The following is a 20777-nucleotide window of genomic DNA, read 5'->3' as shown; positions in this document are numbered from 1 at the left end:
GGATGGGATGCGAGTACGTGTCCAGACTCTTGGCGCATTTAATGGCTGTGCTAAAAATAGCCCCACGATGCTGATTAATAGCTCCGATCATAGCTGTTTACAATGACAAAGGCACCCTCTGCTCTCACAGTTCGTACATTTCCCCTTTTACAAACGGTCTCTCTGCATGTTTGTCTCTCCAGGTTCCACCGGCCGTGAAAGCATTGAGTTTCTTCTGTGAAGAAATGCTGAGCGTGGACATTTTCTGAAGCTGCTACAAAGCTGCTCAGCGGTGACAGTTCAAAGAGCCTGGAGCCTTTTCATCTTCAGCGCATCTTTAACATTCTTCCAGCACCCTTGACCATCGTATCGCCAGTGTGAGGGCATGGGTGTAGGAGAGAAGATGGCGGTAAATGTTTGCGGCAGTGTGTCCTGGAGACTACTGAATGTCGCTACATGGAGGCTGGCTGGTGGAAGAGGACTTTGGTGGAGCCTCTCGACTCTCAGGATGAGAGCGGAGGGAAAAAAACAATCTTGTCATTCAGTCAGTGTTGGGTTTTTTTTGTACTATTTCATGGACTCCTGTGACAAGGCGGCGTGAATCCGTGTAGTGGGAGGAAGTTGTGCATGTGACCAGCTTCACCTTTTCTTAACTGATGAATAATGTGTCACTTGGACTGTGTAAAGACTGTGCAGTCTGGGGGAGGTGGTATTGGGGATGAATTTGATATTAACTGTACATACAGTATGTCAATCTGAATGAGGCCGTCAATGTCTTCACTGAAAAGAGAAATACCTTTGTAAGCACTACTTGTCTTCAAAATACAAGGTCTTTTTTAAGAATGGCTTATCTCTTTTTTCAAACTGTTTATTTTCAATCAAGACTAATGTTGAATCGGTATTTAAAGGCAAATGATAGATTTAACATTTTATATATTTAGTTTTTCAGTACCTAACTAACCTACATGAATAAATCAGAAAGGTTTATTAAAAAAATCACAGAGCATCAAAGACATCAAAAAGATTACCTGTACTTACTTTTAAAGAACACTAAAACTTATTGAATTAATACATTTAATAAAATAATAAATATGGAATAATGTAACAATTCTCATAAAACATACATGTAGCAACAACACTAGGTCAGAATAAACCATTCACATTCAATAAAAACAGAACCCAGAAACATCAACACCTGAGGCAAACTCTTTGAAATGGAATCAGCACAGCAGAAGCACACAGCACAGTGTGCATCATGTGGTGAAATACACAACCTTGTTTAGAGTGCAGAGACCTTTGGCAGGACAACTCAAAAGCTGGCGCCATCAGGGGAAAAACAAAGCATGCAGACCTCTCTTGACACTCTGGATCTCCCCATCTTGCTACAAAAGCAAAAAGACACTTCATTTAAAACCTTAAACATAGCATCATCTGAGTCATAAATTCTCAACACTGCATGTTATTTAAAGGCTTTCAAAGGAGCAAAGTTCTGCTGTCAGAATGAAGGACACAGAATGAAAGGCAAACAGAAAGCCTAATTGTTCTGGTTTATTGTGACCGAAGGGTCACCAGTGTGTTGTTTTTACTCACCATCTGACTGAGGAGTCTGTCCTGGACTGACTTCATGTCATTTTTTATCAGGCACATCTGAAAACAGCAGGCAGAGCAGCAGGGTTTTAAGGGCGGTAACGACAAATATGACACAGTCAGGACAAGCAGGGGACAATAAGATAAGCAAAATGCTGTAAAGGCCACTCAGCGAACAATTACTGGACAGACAGGTAGGTTGACAGACAGAGGGGACATGTTCTATTAAAAAGAAAAAAAACCCTATGAATCTATGAAGGAATATTCTTCATTCAAAGCTACCTGAGCTCCGGATTTACACAGTTAATTAGAAGTCTAACACTTGAGTAACACAATGAAGCACATATTAGATGTCAGCTGTGAAGTTCAGAGCCGAGGATCAGACCTGGGATGTGAATAATCTCTCCTCATACTCCAAGCCGTGACACACGTTACCCTGGAGGGCTTTCGTCAGGATCTTATTTCTGGAGGAAAAGAGACACAACCAAATGAGGGAGAGCCCAGAAAGGTGGGAGAACCCACAAGATAAAGGTAAATAACAAATGTAAATATACTGCGGGTTAAAGGGGAAACTATGCTATGCACTATTTCCTTAAAAAAAAACTGTGGAGTGACTTAGTGTAATTATGTTACATAAAGTCTGTGTGTATGTCAGTGTGGCCAAAAAGAAGCCACAGCTCACACACCCCCACCATTTCACTAAATCAATAAGGCAGTAGGATAACATACATGGTGCTTTTCAGCAGCAGGAACTGAGGAACTCATAAATTAACAGAGGGAGCAATGAGTGGGGTCATAAGTCAAAAACTGCCTATTTTGAGCAGTGTGTTAATTTAAGCCTGCAGATAGGAGAGGCATGTTGATGAATTTGGACGCTCTATATGAACACAAATCTAGTGTCCCATATTTTTATGGCCATCCATTCATTTTTAAAAGCCACTTTTTATATTTTGTGAAGCCTATTAACTGTGAGAAACCTGGGTATAACAGGATAGTCATTTACAGTCGTGGCAGCAGTGCCTGGTTGGATAATGGGAGAGGAAAGCATGCTAAATAAACACCAGTAAGCTCAGCTTAGTCATATGAAGAAGCACTAACCACATTCCCCCAAAAAATAGCTTGTGCCGTTGGGTGCATAGTCTAACTTATGATGATAAGCCTGAGGGAAGGCGCATTTTCCAGTCAAGCTTTTTAATCCATGTTCCACCGAATAAACAAGAGTGTTATTCAACCTTTTACAGAGTATATGGGTTTAAGCCTGTGGGAACAGCATTGATCAGAGTGTGGCAGGAAAACAGCATCAACAGTACTCTTTCAGTGCTCAGACAAACACACACACACACACACACAGGCCTAAATTTCACCTCCTGGTTTCCTGCTCCTGGTAAGAATGGAACGCAATGCTCTGCTTTTTCCAGTACATCTATGAGAGAAAAGAGAGCATACATTGATCAGACACTAATCAAATCCACATGAAGAACACATATTTAGTCACAGTCTCATTCAACAGAATTTTGTATGGTGGGATTATTTTTTATGACATTACTTTTTATATTCTCCCCCACAAATGTTACACAACTTGTGTGTGTATGTGTGTGTGTGTGTGTAAGAGAGAGAGACAGAGCGGGAGAGTAAGAGAGACACACAGTCAGGTCTTTCTCCATGCTTTTCAGCACAGTCTCATTCTGCTCCAAACTGTGGATCTCTTCCAAGAGGACCCCTTGAACCTGTTCAAGCCTCTGAGTCCTGTACAGAGGAGCAAAAAGCAAACAAAAACTAGAGTGTTTTCAGACTGCAGGAAGACAGAATACTGTACAGTTGGAGCCCATAATACATACAAGTACTTGTGTACGGAATAAACTTAGAATCGCTTTGGGAAATGAACATTGAATGCTGACAGTGGATTGTGCTGTCATGTTATTGGAAAACAACACTGGTGGAGAACCAGCCATCACATTAAGCTCTATCTTGATTGGAAAAATGGCAAATATACAAATTCAATTTTGCAATCTATGAGTCCCTATGACCAGTGAATGGAAAAGTTAGCTTTGTGTTTTACACAAATACTAACTACACACTAACTGACCTGTGTTTGGTAACTTGCATGTTGAGGGAGGAGACATGTTGCTGGACGCTCTTCAAAGACTGCTTGTTGTAAAGCTCCATCATCTTACAACGGTTCTGAATACAAAATTTAATAGTGGCACTCAGCTGACAAGATATATGAAGTGCTCCACAAACCAATGGGTGAGGTCACATTAGGTTAACACTGGAGTGTGTCGCTATACACTGTTAATGTGTGTTGTTGTGTGTACTTCCAACCTGGAACTTCTTGTTTATTAGGTCAGAGCTGAATTGCTGGCACATGTTATTTGGGTTTACAGCAATTTTTGGCAACTCCAAATCCTCATCCATGTCCATGTCTCCATCCGTCCCATCAGCCTCCCAGTGGCTGGAGCTCACTGTGTGCGAAGATGACATCACCCGGCTCACCTCACTTTCAGCAGATATCTCGACAACTGAGGGTAACAGACAGAGCCACTGATCCATTAGGGGGGATAACCTCAGAGAGTCAAATTGATTGTTGACTGTTGATTGTTGTATATTATTTATTATTACATATTTTTTTATGTATTTTTTTTTGTATTTCTCCTAAGCTAACCCTAACCCAAAGACAACTCCTTTGTGCTTTTGGTATTTCTATTGGTGAACGGACGGCAGACCCAGAAAAGGATTCTGATCACAAGATGTGCTCCTTGCCAAACCACCTATTGGCACATATTGTTCTGATATTCTTTCCATGGTAACTTTGAAAGTATGAAATTATGACACACATTCCTCATGTCCCTAAAAAACTAATGTGGTAACATTCATATTACTTTGTGTGATTAATGCATTTGCTTTTCAGGTTTACATGTGTATTTCTCTGCCAGAGGGGCACTGATTTCTCAAGAGATGTTATTCCACCAGAACATTTGTAATGTTACTCCAGACATAATTAACTATGAATTTTCTTAGTACAACATGTCTTACAGGACTTGAACAACTTCCTTGGTTTCATCCGAGGAGAACGCTGCTCCCTCATCTTGCTTTTCTTCCTCCCTTCCTTCTCATTTTCCTCGAAATTACTGGACAAGGAGATACGGCGCTTGCGACTGGGTCCTGCACCAAGAACCAGCTGTTTTAATACATTACCCAGTATACGACTGTTCCTTAAAACAGGACTTTCCTCTAATATAGATCAGTGGTTTGACTGTGGAGCCCCATTTTATGGAATTTGTATTCATTATGACTACTGCAACATTTTTTAAGTGTAGCAGGGATATAGGTGTGGGGTTAGGCTGTAGCAGGTGGGAAATCCAGCGTACACTTGTTAACGACCAAGTTGAAAAATAAAAGGTCAGGTCTTACCTGACATATGAAGCTGTGCAGGCTGTAAGTCTTGATCTGAAGGTGGTGATTTCTGTCAGGATGAACAGTAATGCATTAGCCGTTTGTTTGATGGCAGACAGCTAAGTACAACAATTCATTAGTGGTCTTTCAGTCCTAACATCCGTCCATTCATTTATCCATCCAATTATAATCTGCCAATCAATCATAATACATTTTGTGTGGTAAAGCCCTACCTCTGTATTGATAGCCAGGACAGCAGTGGGGCTGTCTTTAATTCTATTACTGAGTACTGAAGACTTTGTGGATGACAGGCTCACTGAAGACACTTTACTAAAACCATAATGGTGGCCATAGTTGACAGTGTCTTCACGGTATGGGGACTGAGGAGGAGAGGGCATGGGCGGCTTATCCAGCTGTGTGGATGTCAACAGGGGCAGAGTGGACGGAGACAAAGGAGACTGAGGTGATGAGTTTCGCTGCTGTTGGATTGGACTCATCTGGCAACAAATAAAAGAATGGAGAGGGACAAAAAGTGATGATGATGATGGACAAGACATACGACAACTCATTTAGGGGTTATATAATCACCATGTCTGACATGGATTAGTGACAGTAAAATGACAGACATTTTCTGTGACGCATAAGAGGCCCAGATGAAGTCTTCAGCACTATTATCGCTCTGCCTGGAGTTATACAAGTAATTTCAATCATGCTACTTAATCATTCAGATCATCATGTGAAATTCCAACATTATCTACATAATTACATTATGTATTTAGCAGGGAAAGTTGAATTCTCCAAATGGCCACTTCAAACTCATTGTTATACACATTTGCCCATGAGAATGGCTTGGTATACCCTCAGTCCTCTAATGTTACCCCTAACCGTTAGCAGTTGAGCAGCAGTTGATATTCAATATAACCAAACAGCTTTAAAAAAGAACCTCAAACCTCAAAAAAGATTGTTGATGGAAAGAGTTGTTACTTTTACCCACGTTTTCTCAACTGGTCTCAACCAGTGATGCTTAGGTCACAGTCACACACATACTTCCTTAAATTCTAGTTTACTGTTCACGAAGGCCTACAGTCATCTAATAATTCATGCCTTCATTCATGCCACTTTAGTGATTCTCACATGACTTCTGAATGACGTCAATGACTTCCATGTAGTGTAAAGGTGTGTGAATCACTTAAAGACGTCAAATACCAGGGAACTCCCAACCAGTCATTAAAACCGAAGAAGGCTCTGATATGAGTTGTTAAACTCAGCTACACTGCCCAGATACAGATCACTGGGGTGAAAAGGAGCATATTGCATTATGTTACATCAAACATCTGAATGTGATTCTACCATTTAACACAGAATCCATATATGACCATGAGACCTGCATAAGGTGTCCGAGAGATGCAGTTTTACCTCTGCTGCACTAGGTCCAGTGGGAGCACTGGGAACAGAGGTTTGCCCTATGGGGGTCAGTGAAGGGAGAGAGGGGACAGACTGGATGGATCGAGTCTTGGAGGACCTGCGCTTCTTTACTGCACTGTAGAAGGAGGAGGGCTTGAAGTTTCCTTTACTGCTGACTGTAGAGTGAGGTTTGGGTAGCAGCGGGATTGGCGAGGGGGTGTCCTGGCAGGGAGGGTCTGGGGAGGCAGGGAGTGGGGATCCCCGCAGGCTGAGGAGAGGGGAGCAGGTCAAACCCAAGGTTGGGGCTGACCTCTCGGCAGCTGTGAGGGTCCAAAATAAGCACAGATGTTCAAACAGCTGGCCTCAGACGTTGGACAGAGAGTAGAAGGTCAATATATACATGCTTTTCTACATATCAATTTACAGTTATGAGGTTGGAGAGCAATAGGGTCATTTATGTAACAATTTTAAACTTTCTGCGTAAAAGGTGGTGAGAGTGAAAATGCATCTATCTATGCAAAACATAGACTGATACACACAATGCTTTACACTTTAGCATCATATGACTGAAACTGAGCAAGCCAATTAAATCAAGTACAATTTGGGTTTTAGGTGAAGAATATTATTTTCTATATTTATATTAATTTCAGGTAGGACAAATTCAAATCCGTTTGGACCTTCAAAATAAAAGTGGTTATTTGCTCTTTCTTTTTACATCAGGGCTCCAGTTTATTAGCCATTAGGACTTGACTGAGAAGAAGTCATTCCCTCCATCAGTCTGCATAATCTCCAAAGGCATGTGCCTTCATTTACTCTTGACCTACTTAAATAAGTGGAAACTAAACATATTTATACATGTCAATGATGGGAAAAAGTTTAGGAACCAAAGTGTCAAACGTAATATATGTGGCAGCTGTGATGGAATTAACCATTTGATCCAACATGAAACATGTAACAGACATTAGCTGATGTCAAAGGAGTTAAATGACTGTTATCTAACTCAGATGTTGGCAAGTGGCTTTCCACAGTCTTACATCTCATCCTCTCGATGAAAGGAGGGGACGGACAAAAAGAGGTCTGGCGGATAGCCAAGGAATCCTTCAGTGCATTCATCTGATCTTGGGCAGGGGCGACATTTCTCTTATTTAACTTCAAAGTTTCTGGAAGAACATTCACAGGCTTCTGCTGCTGAAAAAAAAGTGTTTCTGTTATACATGATGATTAATTAACAGTCAATCATTACAAAAAAACTACTGTTATCAGATGTGCCTAAATCACATAGCATAATACTTCAAAAGGTAAGCTGAAGTGATGTAAATAGAAGGCTGGTCTCCCACCTTGAGACCAGATGGCTTTTTCAGATCTGATTGGTTGTTGCTGTCCTGTCTCCTGTAGGTATCTGTGGAGTTCTCAGAGGAGGTGTTTTTTCTTTTCTTTATCTCTGGAACCTCTGAACAGGTCTGCTCATTTTTCCTCTGCTCACCTACAAAATAATTCTGTTGGCGGACAAACCAAAAATGAAATGGAATATTGCTGCAACCAATAATACAACTATGACTGCAAAATGATTCATTCCACATCAAACATGATATTCATTCTCACTGCTAACAACAGAGTTCACTAAGGTAGTCTAAGATGATGCGTGGACTGCCAACAAGCTTTACAGCTGAGAAAAGTTGCCCATGGCTGAACTTGCCTGCCATAAGAAAATTGATTTCCACCCCTTGTTGTTTTCCTGCCTGTGGGATTTTGTTTCAAAATTATCTCTAAAAACACCATATAATGCTTGGAGAACAACTGGATCCATCTGTGGAGTTCACTGTAAGGTCTGATGTAGTTGTATTCATGTTTTGTCCATTTTTGATGGATGCTACCTAATACATGATCAGTATCAACTACCGATATTTGCCTTGATCACTGACATTGGCCTATCGGCAAATAAGACATTGTTTACCAATATCAGTTGCTGATGTTTATCGGTTCTGTCACATCAATTTTGCGCTGGACAAATGCTGTGTTCAACTTGGATATTGGAGAAATGACTAAGGGTGCGCCGTTCACGGTTTTTGAGGTCAATAGCCGATCATTAGAAGCAGTATCAACTGATACCAATCACGATCAGAGGCTATTTAAAGCCTTATGTCTATAGTGTACGCACACACTTACATCTCTGTCTCACACACCAGCTGCCCCGCCTCTCTCTGCTCTTGTCTCCATATACAGGCTGTATGTGTCTGCTCCGTTAGTTTGTTGGTCAGCAATACGTTTTTTAAAGACGCCTAAGAATCTCATGTTTTCAGTGTTTTCACCTGCAATTCTGTTTTCACACCAGCAGGTGAGCCATGTATTAACGAGGACGACACTGTTGCTTTACATCCACCAGATAACCTCTCTCTCTCTCTCTCGCAAGATACTAAAATGAGTCCCTAAATCTATGTCAAAGACTTTATAATCTTCCTATGGAATAAAATAAATGCGGCTCTTCTGATCCCCGATCAAACTAATCTAAAAGAGTGTATATCTGCAGATGACAATTGGTGACCGATTACAATTGGTGACCGATCAATCAGAGCACCCTCAGAAATAATCACTTCCATTTTCCAGCACTAGCACAATTTACACGCAAATACCCATGAGATCCATGCAGCAGCACAGACACTGAGCTGCTGTATAGTTTTACATCTTACATCCTGCATGAGAAGAAAAATAAACTAAGCTGCAACGTGGCAGAGATGCTTATTCTGCTTTATGGAATGTAGAAAAGATAATCACTTCATCAGGATAACGTGGAATATAAACTCAATGAACTCTACCTTGGAAGTGGGTCGCTGCTCTGACACAGAGTCCGACCTGCTGCTATGATGGCTGCTCTTTAGATTCATGTAGCTTTTGCTTTGTTGTTTGCTGGCTGTCCCTTTCTTCATCACTTGAGCAGTCTTGTGAGTTTTTTCAGCATTGTCCAGATGATTGGTGGAAGAGAACTATAATTAGGGACAAAGACAGTACAATTTTAGTCAAGTACTGTACAAACAATACACCTGAACAAGTTAATGGTAGATATTACTTGCTCAAAAGCCAAACACCTCAAATGCTTTACATCAAAATTTTGTGTGTCAAAATTTAGAAATGGCCGTTAAGTATGCTGTACTGCAACTGTGTAACAAGGTATCTAACATCTCTGACTGTATTAAAGAGTGTATCATTATATATTGTACTACATTGTAAGGCTGACTTTGACAACATTGGTCTGCAAAATCACTCATATTAACAAAATGCCAAAAGGGTCATTGGTATGGGCAGATTCAGATAGATAAACTCAGATATATAAACCTAGTGTCATAGGAATGCACAATAAGAACAATTACAATGTTATTGTTCAGCAGTGTTTCAAAAGTGGATAAATTAAAATGCTTTTAAAAATAGAAAGTGGCATAAGATATAGGGAGTCTTTTGCCTTAGAAACAGGAGGCTTTACTGATTCTGACTGGCTGTCATCAGAATCTGGCTCCTTGTAGCTCTTGGTAGAGATGGCTGCTGCTCTCCGGGGCCTCCTGCCCAACACATGTGGTCTGTGTGGTTCTGCTGCTGGCTCCACTGTCTTCTTCGACTGTTCCGCTCTCTCCTTCATGTCGGGCTTCTTCTAATATAACAACGACACACTGTGGCTGACTGGGATAATGCATCACAGGCTAAAAGCCCATTATTTGTCAAAAAAAAAAAAAAAACCTGCCTTACCTTATTGGGTTTGGTATTGCCCTTTACAGGTTTTTGAGCTGGTGGGTGAAAATCTGGAGATTTATCTGCAATGAAAGAAAGCCCATTCTGTGTATGGAAATACTAATACCTTTAAAAAATGAACATCAGTCTTAATGTGATGAATTTCAGACTGTAAGAAGCATGAATGTGTGGCTTTAATGGCTTACATGAAGCACAAGGTGACACAGCTTTAGGCTTGAAGGGCGCCTGCCTAGAGTATTTGGTGACTTTGGGTTTGGGTTTCCTGCTCGACTCCCTCAGCCAGCTGACCTCTGTCATGGCATAGTCTGTGTCTGTGTCACTGAACAGATGCTTCTTCACATGTCGCTTCTCCTGCACCATACAGGGGAGTGGAAGACAGGGAGATAGATGGTTAGAAAGAGAGAGATGCTTTCCTGGCACATGGTACACTTAAATTTGCTGCTGCATAATTCTTGCCCTAATAATAAGTAGGCTTTCCTCCCTTTTAAATGACACGAGCAGAGCACACATGCAGCAAGAACACACACACAGTCTTTACCGACTTCGACTTTTAATACCTATAATAAAACACTACAGTACGATTTAAGAATACTTTTGCCACCGGTTGTCCTTTCTTGGCTGTGCTGAGGAGTCCTGAGGAGTCACGGATGCCACTGTCAAACATGTGGGGAATATGAAATTAGACAGTTTTCTTTACAAAATGGTACTCTTTCAAAGGTTTCATTTTTTAACAAATAAGCCCATGTGCCATTCTCGACTGTCAGACCCACCTGCTCGATATGGCAGAACTGTCAGTGAAGGTTTTGTTCTTTGCCTAAAGAGCAATAAAACAGACTTTAAGCACTACACTAGCATACCAAGTACTCAGGTATAATATATCCAAAGATATAAAATAACTAATATTAGCAATATTTACCCCAGTGCTCAATGGTGGATCAATGTTGAATGCAAAAACATCTTTTCTGTACAACAGAAACAACGCATTAAGTAAATCATAAAATGCACTGAAAGCCACAGAAATGTGCCTCAAATACAGAATTATATTACCTCTGTTTTGTAGAACTTCTTGTGGTTTTGCTGTGGGACTTCATTAGGCTTACAGCTCCAGATACATCTCTCTATAGGAGACAGATCATCTTTAGTAAATCAAGGAGGAGAAAGTAACATTAAGTTACTCCTCACCTTAAATAAAGTAACGATCACTTACTTTAGCAGTTGACAACCAGCTCATATTGAAGATCGGCCTATAACAAAAGTCAGTAAGTGGCACAATTAGCATTGATATTTGTTAATTTACTACAGTACAACATAATACAATCATCAATGTGTATACCTGTTTACAAAATGAGGACTCCAGGTCTGAGGGATATTTTCTGCAGTAGCTTTTGCTGTAGGTTGGGGGTTACTCTCATAACGGCTAGAGATGAGCTTCACCATGCTGCCTGCAACCTCTGCATCTCTCTGAGTAAAGACAGCAGAAGGTGTGGGGATCACAACATAAAACATTAATAACCTTAGAAAGGGCATAAAGCTTACAGAAGTCATACCTTCTCTTTGACTGAAAGGGCCCTGTTAGTTTCAACCCTAACGTTGGGTGGTATTCTCTCTTGCAGAACTTTGGTTGTGGAGGCCTTGGCTGGAGCTTTGATTAAAGCAGCATCTGCCTCCAGTGATATTTGGCCTTTGCTCTTCCCTTTGGCCGGGCCACTTCTCTGGGCCCGCTGTTCTTTGGGAGCACGTAATGTGGAAGCACATTGTTCCGCAGAGCTTCTGCCTTTGGAGTCCTCTCCGATATCAGACATTTTTCTCTGGGGTGCAGCTGGCTGCTGAGGTGCAGGATCTTGGTTCCTCTCGCTGAGGAACTGCTGCAGGCGCCTGGTGACTTCAGTATGGAGTTGCTTTTGGCTGACTCGACCGGGAGCTTGAACAGACACTTTCTGTACTGAGGACTGGCCCTCCTGCTGTTGCGCCAATCGAGGCTCTAAAAGAAGAAAAAAATATTTAATTTAGAAACAACATAAAAGTTAGTTACATACTTTTTTTCCTAGCTAGTTTTATGTGTTACTATGTTTTAATATTCAAAATATTTAGTGACATCTTTGAGATAGTAAACATACTTGATAACTTCTTTGCTTACCAGGTCGTGGTACAAAATTGATTTTCTGTGTGGGCATCATTAGCATTTCAGAAACCGACAGTTTGCTCCAGTTAGAAGATCTGCAATTTGAACAAATGAACAAGTTTAGCTATGCACTAGCTATGCATATGCTACATACAACATAAATACACACAACATTACCAATCAGAGGATTTCATAGGGCTTACATGTTTCTCCCAGAGCTGGGTTGGCTGTCTGGCACAAAATTATGCTCTGTAAGTAAAAACATCAGTGGTGGGTTCAAGACTCTCTGAAGAATAACAGTGTAGCTGTATTATCAGGCTAAGCCAAAGTGCAAAGTCACTATAGCAATATAATACCCAGAGACAGTTCTTCTCCCTGTCCAGCTAGAACCACATCTACTGCTTTTGCCAGTGGTATGTTCTGTAGGACAAATGGACACAATAAATTAACTACATTATATATACTGTGTAAAATCAACTTTCTTTCCACTGAAATAAAATATAAAATACATACAGGATTATCAGGGTAAATTACACCAGATTTGCCTGACAGCTGGAAGAGAAATCCTGGAGGGGTGGTTAGGACCACCAGCTTTAAACATTATCTTGGTCTGGGGTTATCAGGTTTAATCTTAATAATGAATATGTGTAACCACTAAAAAAAAGATTCAAAAGCAATATTACTGTGTTCATAGTTCAATTGTATCATACCCTTATATACTGAGAACAGTTCAGAAAGATTGTGCAGAAGTAGAAAACACAGCTTTTTTTTTTTTTTTTTTACAAACATAATAATTTGGTGATTATACCTTTTTGTGCTTGCCAGCTTTATTCTTAATGGCCTGTTTGGAAGCTGTACTCTGTAGAGACGTATCACCCTGAGACAGACACCATGAAATTAAGGGAACTTTCAAAAAGCAAAAACAATATCAGATTTAGCATACTGTGACATTTTGGGCTTGCTCTGACCACCTGTGTAGTATGTTAAATGCTGTTTATTCAATATTTTTCATACCTGCTCTGTACTGCCACCTGCTACGGTGCTGTTAGATGTTGTGCCGTGACTGTAGGTCTTAGCGGTTGTCCTTAGCTCTCCCAGGTATAATTCACCTTGCCGGTCACATGAACGAACCATCTCCAGAGATGGCTTCCCTTTACCCCTGACTGGAGTGTCTTAAAGGGAGAAAATAACAGTCCTTCCTTCAATTTATCGTCACAGAAATTAAGAAAGTATGAAACTGAATACAAAATTGACAAGAAGCTTCTCATCTGCACGAAAGACTGCCAGGAATTTTTTGGGCTAATATTGTGGAATGTGAATACGGATATGACGATAATCTTGGTACACATGAAATAGGCACATTGTAATCTTAAAAGACAAGAAAGATCCACTTGTGATTCAGTTCCATCTTTTGATGTGCTGTCTCAGCTGTGCCCTTCTCTTAAATTTATTTGTCAACAAAAGCCATTGGACAAAAATGTATCTTTCAATTCATCTTAGTTTGGTTTATTGTAATCTAACCAGTTTATTTCTGTCGCTAGATGTGACCTAGTAGTATCTATTCTAACTCTTTCCTCCTCAACAACAGGACAATTTATGATGTCATACATCTTATCAACCAAAGGTTCACAGTACACCGCTAATCTTTCCTTGACATCAAGAAAGTTGAGGAGGCCCTGTAATAAGAAATACATAACCCAAAGAGTTTAGTAAAGCATATTTAATGCTAAATAAATGTTTGCATATTGTACAATTAACCCTGTTTTCTTTTAACATAATACAATTAGACTGGAACTGGTGTGACAGCAATTCATAACAATTTCTAGTGTCACCTACTTGATGGCAAAACAGCAGAGAGGGACTTGGCTCTATGCACACTTCCTCCTGCACTGCTGCTGATGAAGGTGGTCGACTCTGAAATCCTCATCTTTGCTGGGGTCACGATCTGGATGGGAAATCAGAATGAATACGATGTTTTAAGTCGCATCTTTAAATGGTCCATGAAAATGTTATGCTCACATGATCTTTTTTAAATATGTAATCCCTTTAACAATCGACAATGGCAGTATAGAAATTCAACAAAGATTCAATGTCTTCAGTGTCAGTGATTCCTTCGTAGGGCAAATACTTGAACCTGATATGGACGGTTCCTTTGCCCTCTACGCCCCCTACTGGCCATAACTGCTACTTCTTAAGGTGTTTCAGTTAGTGATCTCAATGTCAGGTGCATATTTTCACAGCAGAACTACAACCAAGTGTACTTTTTGAATGATATATTATATTCTTTTATGTAGCCATAACACAGCTTCTTATCAACTAACAATCTCAACAAGTCCAATAAAATCATAACAGTTTTTTAGTCCTCTTAATCGTCCTTCATTAAATTTAGGAGTTTTTAAGACCTATTTCACGCCCATACTGGCGAGTACGAAGGATATGAAGATGAATCGATATTGGTTTCATGTCGGTTTTGTTTTGTAGTTGTTACAGCTTGATCAAAACCATTTTTCCCCCAAAGCACATTCAAAAGTGAGACTGCAACTTCATATGAATGTTACTTCACGTAAGTAACGTTAACTTTGTTAATCCAATGAATTTTTAAGACCTGTCAAAGGTCCTTTTAGACATTTTAAGGCTTAAAATTCAGATGATTGGATTTTAGACTTTTTAAGATCCTGCAGACAGCCTAATTAAATCATTTTATACAAGATAGTGTAATAACTAGACAAAAAAAACTGTTCTTTTTACACAAATCCATAAGAACTGGAGAGTCTGGTTATGTATGTTTTTGAGCTCAAAACATGTTTGTCATTGACAAACCTATGAGTTGTTCACATACAGAACCAAACTCTATCACCTGTACAGGTGCAGATGGGGCTGGCAAAGGGTAGGGGGCAGTATTTTTCTCACTGTCACCAAGGGACACCTGACTCTCTGGAACAACCTGCATAGAGTGACAAACATACAAAAGGCATTCCTCATAATATCAAATTAGTGTAAAACTCATTAATGAGGCCAAACACCAGCCTTGAGATTATTTGTCTGTAGCCAAACTTTACTCAATGAACTAAATGTAACTTATATTTTGTACTTCGACAATCTGATCTAAAACAATCTCAGAAAGAAACAAATTCTATCCGTAAATAGGCAGCCTTCCCAACTGTCTCCAGTTGAAAACATCTGTATTGATGTTATGCTGTATTAACAGGCCATTATTTACCTGGGAGCTGTTCTCTTCCATTATAATTTTGACTGTGGTCTTCACTACAGATGTGCCCGTCTTTCCCAGAAAGCCCTGCCAAGAAGATCACATGTTTATTTGCAAACACCCAAATAAATATTCTTATTAATAAAGTGATCAATAAGGCTGGAGTGGGTAAGCCATGGCCTACTTTGTTTTTGCTGTGTCCATAGACGCTACGAGCAGCCTGCAGGATATCCAGGGAGGAGCTGAAGTGGATGGTGAGACTCGATCCTTCCACTGCACCCACAACCACCACCTCTGACAGTTTTAACCGCAAGACTTGCCTCTTGCCGTCCTCTGGAGATAAAGTTTAGCGTTATGCTCATTCACTGATTAAAGCAAAGGCCTTTAAAGACACATACATTAATCAAGTTCATTCATGCACGATGCCTGTGGTTTAATGAACAAATGTATGCATGGAATACCACAATACACTATATATGATTGTGTTAATTGTGACATCTGCAGCTAGAGGGCTGAACTAATAAAGACCACTGCAGTGGTCTTTGTGCTTTGATTACCTGTAACAGTGTAGCTTTGGACTTCATTCTCATTAATACATATTGTTTCCCATTGGCCCTCCTAAATGAAAGGAAAACCACTCTACGTTAGTCTCTAACAGATATTCATCTACTGTTGGACTTTTTTATTTTTACTGTTATTAATGATCTTGCGGTACCTGCACTTCTTCATCAGCCAAGGAGAAGTAAAAGGAGATGCTATGACTGCCAAGGTTGAAGTCAATCCAATATTCTTCCAGCTTCTCATCAGCGGGCATCAGCAGCTGACAGGATAACCACAATGCTTACACCGACTGAGTACATTATGGATTGTGATGTTCCACTTCACATGCACACTATCTTTACACTTACTCACGTTCTATATCATTACCTTTACTGTGCTGTCAGACTCAGACAGAAAAACATGTACTTGTCACTTTCTGTTTGAACAATGTTATGATTTCATTTTTTGAACCATAGAAATCCTGTTTCATTCCTGATACTGACCTCAAACTTGTCCAGATAAACCTCCAAACAAGGGTAGGAATACACTCTATAATACAGAGAGGACATTGGTATTTAGTGATATGCATGTCATTAGGGCTGCAAGTTTTCCTTAACCTTTATCCTATCAAGAACCCCCAAATACTGTATATTTAAAGAATTTAATGAAAATATATTGGGACTCATGCATGAATCGTTCATACACACAGATTTGATTTTAAATTGTGCTTGCGAACAATTTAAGTTCTTTTGTGGCATTCATCGATACTTGTGTACTTCCTGTTTGTTCTTACGTAAGGTCAAATTTGACGTAAGATCAAAATTGTGCTCTTTGTCCCAATATGCAACTGAGCCAGCTTGTGCTCGGTGCTGTACAATTTAAAGTTACCTTATGAAAAAAAAGAAGAAAAATGTACTAAAATGATTTATTCATTTGATGATTTTAAATGTTTACACTTTCATGATGATAAGGTTGCTGAGTCAGATTCTACAAAAATTGTGTGCTATTCTGGAGCCTCAACTTAGATTAGACACAAAACGATCTAATCCTACCATCTCATCTGCAAATAGTCATCGCTTCGGTTTCCTGGCATTTCCTGTCCTTTTTTTTTATTTTTTATTATTTGGTCTGAGTTCAACATTACCTTTCAAATGTCAGTGGCTTGTTGATTTGCACGCGGCACCTACATCTGCTGCCTTTCTATGGATTTATTGGGGTGTTTCTAAATGCTAATTGCAAATTTCCTTGCACATGCATCCAATTTAAGATCAAACACAATTCATCAACATACTCAGGTAGGTAAGAACACACTTGACTGTCAGCGCACGTTTCATGAATCCCATGTAGGACTTTCTTTTTTTCCTTTATATAAAAAAAAAATAAAAACACATGCATGCATGAGGCCCAATGTTAGAAATTAGCTGGAACAGAATTACACAGCTGTTTATTATATGGGTGTGTGATATCACTGAGGAGAGAGGGAGGACTGTCACGCTTACTCATTCTCTCATTATACTAGAGTCAAGGGTGTGATGTAGCAGTTCAAATATTCCTCTTTTGAGTGTCAACACTAATAACCCCTCATGTTCCCCAGACCACATCTTGGTTAAGTTAAGATACTTGTGTACCTTCTCTTGTCTCCCTGCATCCCATTCACCAAGTTCAGAAACTTGCGACAATCCTGAAATCACACACACATTTACATTAAATTCAACATAGCTGAGCTGTTGTAGGACCATAACAATACATTACCACTGTAGTGCACTCGGATAAATTACACGTTTTTACCGTCTCAAACTCAGAATCACGGATCTTGGCAAAGGCTCTGGCCACATGCTCCATGCTGAACCATCGATCTGTCAGGTCCTTCCTCTGGTCAGGAGTGGCCATTCTGCACAACGCCTCCATCAGCGCTGTCTGCAAGTCGTAATCTGACAAAGATGCGTACATGTTTTGCGTCTATATAAGTTTCTGGGTAAAGAGAGATGGTACTTTTCGTAAAGAAAAACTTACCACCACCGTCCAATATCTGACCAGCCAGCTTGATCCTGTAGAAATATGATTATTAAAAAGAGTTCAAGAGCGTGTGGATACTGTAAAAAATGATATGATCCTGACAAACAACCAAGTCATACATGATATCTGAGGCCTCCTGTGATGTTAGGATCTTCTTCTTCTTCTTTAACTCCACTGGGATTTTGTCCAGAATTAAGTTAAATTTACGAATTGCCTGTTAGAACATTACTAGCAAGTTAATTTATGAACAAAAACCTGACTCACTGTTTTTAATGCCATTTCAAAAAAAGTAGTAAAACTATTTCAAACCTCTTTTTGGATCAGGATGTAGATTCTGGGGTCTACTGCCAACTGACCAACAGGATACAGGAAGGATTCTGTGATTTTGTATGTTCCTGCAAAATAACATGTTTAAGGCAATACTGTGAATAAAGACAGAGCTTTTCCAAATGTAAGCATTGATGTGGCTCTAAGCCCGTTCTGTATGATAAATCCTCCTTATTTTCCACCTGAATCTGTTCCTACAATCTCTCAGTCTAAAGGAACAGAGTAACTGAAAACAATGTCAAGAGCGCCTGATTTGATAGTACTCTAAAACAAGTGGGATAGTGTTAACAAATTTTAACACTAGTGTGAGGAGAATTTGATGCTCTCCTATCTGTGGAACAGAGATTCAGGTCATACTGTGACAGTATGATAAATAATGGGTAGGTGAAATACAAGCTTGCTCGTGTTAATTTCCACTAGGGTCCTAAAAAGGGGCGAATTGAAAATGAAACACATATACTGAGGATGGAATGCAGATAAAGATAAATGTGTACCCTCTTTGCATGAGTCGTGAACCACCTGTAACAGAGAGGAAAGAAAACAGTTTCACATTACAGGCACCAACATGAGTAGTACATGTTACAGTAGTTTTATAAAATAAAGTGTGTTTTACTGGTAGACATTATCTCACCATTAAGGCATCAAAGAAGTCCTCAGAGAGGTTGAACAAGGTCTCATCCCACTGCGGGCCACACTGGATCCACAGTTGCCTGCATTTCTCAAACCACTGCACCATGTGCACAAAACCAGGTTCAGTTAGCAATTAATTACATTTATTTATAAGATTTTATTAATACTGGAATTTTGAATTAGCTTGTATGTATTATACACACATAGACAAAATACATACACACACTATGTGCCTCTTTGTATTTAATGTATACTTATCTTTTTGAGCAGGCCTTGAACTATTAATCCAGACAGCCCTTGACTAACACCAGGCAGTTTCAGGTTTTTCCCACACTTGTAGAGGACAGCAAAACCCAAACTGGCTGACTTGCAATCTTTTTGATCAGAACTCTAGATGAACAAGATATATACGGTTTCATTAAATCCACAAACTACAGAAGATCATGGCATATTACTGAGTGTGCTGGGCTACATCTTACCCTGCTGACAAGTTTATCCAATTTGGTGAGAAACTGTTGGGAACATTTTATGGGGGTCCCTTCTTGTATGTCCCTTTGCAAGAATACATCCAGTGCTTGGACATTCCCACTCTTCAATACCTCATCAATGACTTTCTCCAGCTGCACATATGGAAAGGGTTAATCACAGTTTACTCTTCACCATTACTTCAACAACAAATATGAAAGTAACTTCACCACAAGATACAGTAAAGTTGGTAAGGTTTGCATGCCCACCTGTGTGTCCTGACTCGGTGCCATTTTTCCACCACTTGGCCTCTGCTGTCTTCAGAGTGACTGTAAAGGTAAATTTCAAACATCAACCTGCCAATCTCAACACTACATTAACAGGAATTAACTATATAACTCAAGAATTAACTATATAACTAAGCTGTACCTAGGTGAAGGTCAATATAACCTTATTTGTAAACTCCACATGCAGATAAGACTGTATTACTGATTTTAAAAAGCATTAGTGAGATGACTTTGTACATTAGCTAACCCTTGACAACATAATCACATCATAATACATATTTTTCTGTCAACTCTGTTAGTAGTTAAACCTTTATGTAACTACCGTCGTAAATAAAGTTTAACACAAGCTGACCTGTTTCAAGCTTACTGACTTTCCACATCTAGCTGTTAGCCCGATGTACAACCCCACCACTGTGTAGCTCAGCAGTAACGTTAGCTTAACGGTACCTGCTGCTAATGTTAGCTTAACGTTAACATTCACTAACGTTAAAAACTATAACAGACAATAAATACTGAGGTTAATGTTCAGCAGGCACTGAGTAACCAAAATCATCAAGGAAACGATGTCGGATTTCATTATTCCTGTAAAGTTACTTACTGTAATGTCGAGTATCAAAAACATGATATGTAATATTTCTCAGGTTTTCAATCGCTCCAGTGTTAAACGCGCGAAGTCTTTTCACTCATCACGCATGCGCGAGTCAGGTCACTATTATCCACCAGCTTCCTCCACTATTATTAGTCCCACTACAAGAGCTTCTCAAAGTAAGGTTCATTCATCAGGTTTAAGCAGACATTTAATCCTGTACTGGATTATATATTTAGTGCTTCACTTTCACAAAAAATAAACAATTATTTTCAACTACATTTCCCATGAGCTCCTGTTACATTAGCTACATGTTGTGACTACAGTGGTTTATTCCAATTTAGCTGAAAACATAGACATATATATATATTGGCATATGTTTTGAAGAGTTTTTTTAATAAGTGAAAACTAGGAGAAACCCCATTGAGTCACAAAGAAGCTAAGATAGCTGGGAGGAGGTGGGATTTCAGCTTTCAAGAAGAATATAAATGACAA

General features: G+C 39.6%; 2 protein-coding genes across 4 annotated transcripts in view; one reads left to right on the top strand and one right to left on the bottom strand.

Moving 5' to 3' along the window:
- The window catches only part of phactr3a (phosphatase and actin regulator 3a), a 30752-nt gene extending 29930 nt beyond the window's left edge, over positions 1-822 (top strand). For all 3 annotated transcript variants that reach the window (XM_051424526.1, XM_051424525.1, XM_051424524.1), the window contains exon 12: positions 183-822. In XM_051424526.1, coding sequence (XP_051280486.1) covers positions 183-198 — 16 coding nt within the window. In that variant the 3' untranslated portion in view covers positions 199-822. The remainder of the gene's footprint in view (positions 1-182) is intronic.
- On the bottom strand, positions 652-20716 carry LOC127377003 (synaptonemal complex protein 2). Its single transcript, XM_051424521.1, has 47 exons — positions 20295-20716; positions 19679-19738; positions 19424-19564; positions 19203-19334; positions 18946-19050; positions 18809-18833; positions 18297-18382; positions 18107-18201; positions 17985-18019; positions 17760-17902; positions 17600-17652; positions 16475-16520; positions 16147-16251; positions 15989-16049; positions 15616-15764; positions 15444-15518; positions 15081-15167; positions 14060-14168; positions 13238-13395; positions 13032-13100; positions 12580-12643; positions 12427-12472; positions 12239-12318; positions 11649-12082; positions 11435-11562; positions 11309-11345; positions 11149-11219; positions 11018-11063; positions 10872-10915; positions 10694-10754; positions 10287-10452; positions 10099-10163; positions 9818-10003; positions 9177-9344; positions 7701-7859; positions 7398-7551; positions 6376-6683; positions 5193-5456; positions 4978-5029; positions 4600-4728; positions 3889-4085; positions 3653-3747; positions 3213-3312; positions 2931-2989; positions 1952-2030; positions 1570-1626; positions 652-1361 (listed from the first exon to the last, which is right to left on the bottom strand). The coding sequence occupies exons 2-47, from the start codon at positions 19700-19702 to the stop codon at positions 1305-1307; spliced, it is 5004 nt and encodes a 1667-aa protein (XP_051280481.1). The 5' UTR covers positions 19703-19738; positions 20295-20716; the 3' UTR covers positions 652-1304.
- Positions 20717-20777: the final 61 nt, after the last annotated feature.

Source organism: Dicentrarchus labrax, unplaced genomic scaffold (genome assembly GCF_905237075.1).
Source record: "Dicentrarchus labrax unplaced genomic scaffold, dlabrax2021, whole genome shotgun sequence".
NCBI lineage: Eukaryota > Metazoa > Chordata > Actinopteri > Moronidae > Dicentrarchus > Dicentrarchus labrax.
The sequence above is the reverse complement of the archived record's forward strand: the minus strand, read 5'-3'. Positions and strand labels throughout refer to the sequence as shown.

What these genes read in the sequence shown, in the direction of transcription:
- LOC127377003 (XM_051424521.1), bottom strand. Translation starts at nt 19,702, where the DNA reads ATGGCACCGAGTCAGGACACACAG. An exon ending in ACTTCTTTGATGCCTTAATG is followed by an intron (nt 18,834 to 18,945) that starts GTGAGATAATGT and finishes TCTCTGTTACAG; the next exon opens with GTGGTTCACGACTCATGCAA. An exon ending in TTTCATCGAGAGGATGAGAT is followed by an intron (nt 6,684 to 7,397) that starts GTAAGACTGTGG and finishes GGACCCTCACAG; the next exon opens with CTGCCGAGAGGTCAGCCCCA.